This window comes from Fomitiporia mediterranea (genome assembly GCF_000271605.1).
Source record: "Fomitiporia mediterranea MF3/22 unplaced genomic scaffold FOMMEscaffold_4, whole genome shotgun sequence".
Taxonomy (NCBI): Eukaryota; Fungi; Basidiomycota; class Agaricomycetes; order Hymenochaetales; family Hymenochaetaceae; genus Fomitiporia; species Fomitiporia mediterranea.
The window spans coordinates 3,614,382-3,619,074 of NW_006760389.1; the positions used below are offsets into that span (position 1 = coordinate 3,614,382).

At 48.6% G+C, this 4,693-nt stretch overlaps 3 protein-coding genes across 3 annotated transcripts; all 3 read right to left on the minus strand.

Moving 5' to 3' along the window:
* Nucleotides 1-573: 573 nt before the first annotated feature.
* Nucleotides 574-1,077, minus strand: FOMMEDRAFT_79985 (uncharacterized protein; the record flags this gene model as incomplete). The annotated part of the gene is made up of 2 exons (XM_007264883.1): nucleotides 574-932; nucleotides 987-1,077. Coding segments are annotated over 2 exons (450 nt in total), but the record flags the coding sequence as incomplete, so codon positions are not given.
* A 1,157-nt stretch (nucleotides 1,078-2,234) lies between these two features.
* On the minus strand, nucleotides 2,235-2,675 carry FOMMEDRAFT_154370 (uncharacterized protein; the record flags this gene model as incomplete). The annotated part of the gene is made up of 1 exon (XM_007264884.1): nucleotides 2,235-2,675. One exon carries the CDS (start codon nucleotides 2,673-2,675, stop codon nucleotides 2,235-2,237), a length of 441 nt encoding a protein of 146 aa, XP_007264946.1.
* A 1,036-nt stretch (nucleotides 2,676-3,711) lies between these two features.
* FOMMEDRAFT_154372 (uncharacterized protein) lies at nucleotides 3,712-4,681 on the minus strand (the record flags this gene model as incomplete). Its single annotated transcript, XM_007264885.1, has 2 exons — nucleotides 3,712-4,589; nucleotides 4,642-4,681. Coding segments are annotated over 2 exons (918 nt in total), but the record flags the coding sequence as incomplete, so codon positions are not given.
* Nucleotides 4,682-4,693: the final 12 nt, after the last annotated feature.

Here is a 4,693-nt window from a genome sequence, read left to right on the forward strand (position 1 = left end):
TCGTGCTGCGAGAACCAACGAACACGTGTTACATGCGACAAATCCAAATCCTCGTTGGACATATACTGAGAGACCGAATAGTAAACGGCGTCTCTGTGTTGGCCACGATATACTTGTGACCCGTAACTTCGAATACAACGCCAGCAGATGGTTTGAAGAAGACGGAACAGTCCGTAAAGTTCAGAAAGGCCGATTGTAACCGGCTCAAAAATTCCGCATCCTTCTTATCACATAATCTGCCTAGAATTACGCTCGAGATGATTGATGCAGTCATCAATGATCGTTGAACTTCACCGTTCTCAACCACAGGGTTGATTTGAACAAGCCGACTGCTCGTATCTGTCGGCGCTGTTTGTTGCTGAAAAATCAAATCGTCGAGCATCTGTCGGTTGTGAATTGCTTGCTCCAGCTCATTCTTGGCAAAAGATTCTTCCTCGTCGAGTAAAGTTCGTGCTGACCCTCCATAGATCGCGTATGCTTCAGCCAGCTGTTCTGGAGAACGCTGCTGTTTAGCCAACTGGCTAGAAACACAATTAAGTGCTACATGTATATTCTGAGAGCAATAGAGTGTGCTTACCGAGACAAATAAATCTCACGCCACGTCCACGTTTCCATAATAAACCTCGACGGCTTATGATTCTTTTCAAAGGTATGATATTGTGACCGCATAGGGGAAGTTGTGACTAGCATTTGTACCCCAGAACGACTCGGCGTTACGGTTGACTGATTCGCGTTGCAGTCATACAGGATCAGTGTCTCGAAGGGTTGTTGTATAATCTCGTGATTATCGGTCCGTTCGTACAAATCTCGTGGAAATGTGTAAACGCCTTCGTTCTGGAATAAATAACACTTGCTGAGGTTTAACATCAAAACCGTCCGCTTTTTCTCGGTAAGTCGACACAAAAGACAGTAGGTCAGATATACAGTTTTGCCTGGTTGTGACATAAGTTTCCTGTGTCCAACTGTTGTAAAAAGGTTGTACGAACCTATGCCCGGTTGTCCAATAACCAGTACAAATTTAGGCGCTTTTTCTGCGACGAATTCATCAAGCTTCTTGTACTCGTCCCGGATCATAAACCGCGTTGCGAAATTTGCGCCCGTAAGTTGTATATCGGTTCTCGGCCAAAACGGTAGTTTTGTCAAATTAAAAAAAGTATCCGGAACTGGTTCCTTGTCCGACACTGATCCCTCGTCCGACACTGATCCCTCATCTGGCACCTTTTTTTTCGTCTCTCTACAGATCGTTGACAACCTTTCTTTTTGACCCCAGAGATACTTATATAAATTGAATATCAGTCCAGACTCAACGTCCTCTTCATTTTCCCCAAGCTTTTTAATAGACTTGTCTTCAAGTGTATGTAAGGATTGCGTGCTTGTCAACAACGAATTTATCCTAACGTACCACCTGTCTCAGAGGATTCTTCTCCACTAGGACGCGAGCGTTTGGCCGGAACGACCGCTGCACATATAGATTAGTCAAATTAGCGAGGAACCGGCAAAATCTTGTGGACGGGCAGAGAACAAAATACGTACTTGAACCAACCAGAGCAATAACATCTACCATCTTCTCATGCTCCGGGGTAGGTCCCTCAGGGAAATACTTGCTTAGACGACGTGCAGGGTACATACTCGCAGGCTTTGGAGGTGTGCGAAAGCAAGCGACAGCACGATCATGAAGTGTTTCGAGTGGCTTCCTGTTCAGATTGTCAGGCTGCACATCGATCATCAGCATAGTGGCAGAATAGGAGACGTCTGAGAAAGACCTTGTAAAGGGATAGCTTCTTGCCCGCCAGGTGATGTTTGTAGGCTGAATGGTCATAAATTTTTTGCTTCAATACATCAATGAACGCATCCTCCCTTATGAGAAAGGGACAGGTTTCGGCATTGTCACTGTCTAGCAGGCAGATCATGTAGTCGTAGGTGTTTGGACTTGAAGTAAAAGAAGACATGGTGGGGGATGAGAGAGAGACAATCACGTAGCGCCGGGTCCGCATGACGGTTGGACCCGTACATGTCTTAAAATTTAACCTGATGATCATCTCAGTCAGTATTTGGTAATTTTGGTTGGTGGCACAGTCAAGCACTTAGTGAACTACAGGATGAAGGGCGGAACACGGCGCACGCGCGTTTCTCTTTGTTTACATATATTTTATCTTCGCACTTTCCACGATCACCAATAGGAATCCCATCCCCAATCGATTTCGGCTGCACCCGCTAGTGAAAAGCTCAAAAGTTCATGGATCGATATCGCTACCATGTAGAACACTCGGAGACAGCGCAGCGCCCTTGCGACGTCTCTCGCCGACCTTCGTCTCCTGTGTTCGTTGGCAACTAAGCGAAATCTCTGAGACATTGAGCACATGTAAGTCCACTTTCCTTCCAGCGTTTTGATTAGGATGCAGGATGCCCGTGTTAGATGCTTTCAAATAGCTCTTGCTCGAGTGGACATTTCCAGTTTCATTCGTTCTGACCTTGGTTGGTCTAACACGAGAGCTAGCTAAATAGCATACCTGCGCATTGACGAAGGTTCGGTGTGGATTGGATTCCTGAAAAACACGAACCTTGCACAGGTCCTGCCGGATCTTGGGCTCGGTTCCCGAGTCACTATACGATAGACTTGGGTGATTTCGCGGCACCACCGGGTCAGTGAACAATGTCAGTAGCCTGATTTCCATATCCTGATCGCTAAAGTCATTTGTATAAGTTCGAATGCTGGCGAATCATCTTCAAGTTCGTCATGATTGTGGTCTGACTCGGTAGCGAGGAGTCCCTAGAGGCATTTAAGCGGAGCGAGTCCATCTGTGAGCCGAATCTCATTATCTGTCCCGGCGGTGCGTTTATCAACTGTGAATAAATTTAAAAAAAAAGGTATTTCGACCAGGCTCTTCATCTTTGTTCCGGAATGAATTGGGTCAATTTGGGCATGGTTGTCCCTAATAGGAATCTCGGTCCGGTGGCAACATGGTCTTCTAACTCGGAGTACGTCTCAGGAGAGTCGAGGCTCTGCAATCCGACCACAATCTATTCTTGTCTCGTGTGCGAGTCCTCTTGGTCTTCATTATCTTCTCTGGAGGTCGCTCCAGTCATTCGGTCTATGAGGAGGCTTCACCGATCTCGAAGGATCAGCAAGGCAAAAGGCGACACCGATGTGGAGTCATTGTGGACCTCGCTTTTTTCTATTATTACAGGAAATAGGAAGCCTTTGACCGTACAGGAACTGCGAAACGGAAACAAAATGGAACAGAAGGGAAGCGAACACGAAAAACAAATACAGGTACAAGCACAGAGGAAAAGAATCGCCGGGAGAAGGATGGGGAAAGAGCTATTGCGGTCGCGAGAGCGAGAAAGTGGAGCGCAAAGATCAACGTGCGTGCGTGCGAGTTGAAGGAGGAAAGGACAACCGTCAACGAAATTGTGCAAACACCCAACTTAGTGGGCCATGGACTGGTTGTTGTATCGACGAAGGAGCTTATTTTCGAGGACGCTGGCGAGATGCCGATTTATGTCTCGGGTGACAGCTGCTTGTCCAGCTCTGCGTTGAGGTGGAAGACTTGAATGAACTTCGGATAGCGTTGGAGAGTTATCCTCTATCAGAGAGTAGGCGGCTAGCTGGCGATGGCCTATTTCTGAAGCACATGAACGCCCTTTCGACACCAGAATACGGGGAGAAGAATCACGGCGGTCAAGCGGCTCTGCCATCGCGACCCCGTTCTACAACCAAGGGTGTAGAGCATTCCACGGATTGTGTCCTAATGGCCACAGGATCATCTGAGGCTCGTCGACATGCGCGGGGGTCGCGGGATGCACGGTGGGGTGCGAAGGAGAAAGAGACGGAGGACTGGGAGCCATGGATCTTTCTCTATTGAACACAACAACGGACTCGGACGCGTCGCCCTCGTCTTCTTCCTCGTCACCTTCCTCAGCCGCCCAGTAAGATTGGTCTTCGTCGATTGTCCCTAGAGTAATAATTGTGGGTGATCTTTCGATGGACTGCGCATGCGGCGTTGTGGCAGGTGTTGAGTCTGGTGAATTGCTTTCGCCTCGCCGATTCTCGTTGTCCTCAGCCATTAACCCTGGCGTGCCCGGATCGCTATTATATCGGGACATGCTCGCGCTCGTTGGTGTATCTACTGGTGTCCCTGGATGGTAATCGAAAGGACCTGGTGCGTACAACAGGAAATCTATTTCTTCCTGCTCCTCGACGTTGACTAGAATGACCTCTGGTCCTGTGAACCGTGCATCGTTGACTCTCGGCCTTTCCACCGCCCAACCCGGTACAGCTGTCTCCGAATTCCTATTGGTCTCATGGTCGCGCGTCGTTCCACCATTTATCGCAATTTGCGGGCCTTCGGGTACAACAGGAACGACGCATGACGGTCCTTCAACTAGCTCAGTGACGCGCTGTTGCTTTCTTGGCCTGAGCTCGTGATCTTCCGCATCCGCTTCGCCTATTCGGCGTTTCTTGCTGGTGGGAGTAGCACGGTCTTCAGAATTTTTACTTGGACCCGACCTTGAAGTTTTCTTTCGAGACCATCCATGGCCGCGTCGCTTTCGGGCCTTCGACTTGGTCAGAGGCGGGCAAGGGATATCTAGGCCTTATGTAAGTTCAATGTGACAGTTTCGTACGGTGGTCCAACTCACCTTCGCAATGGTTCTGTGATTCTTCTGTGGAAAGGCCAGAGCCTTGTGGTTC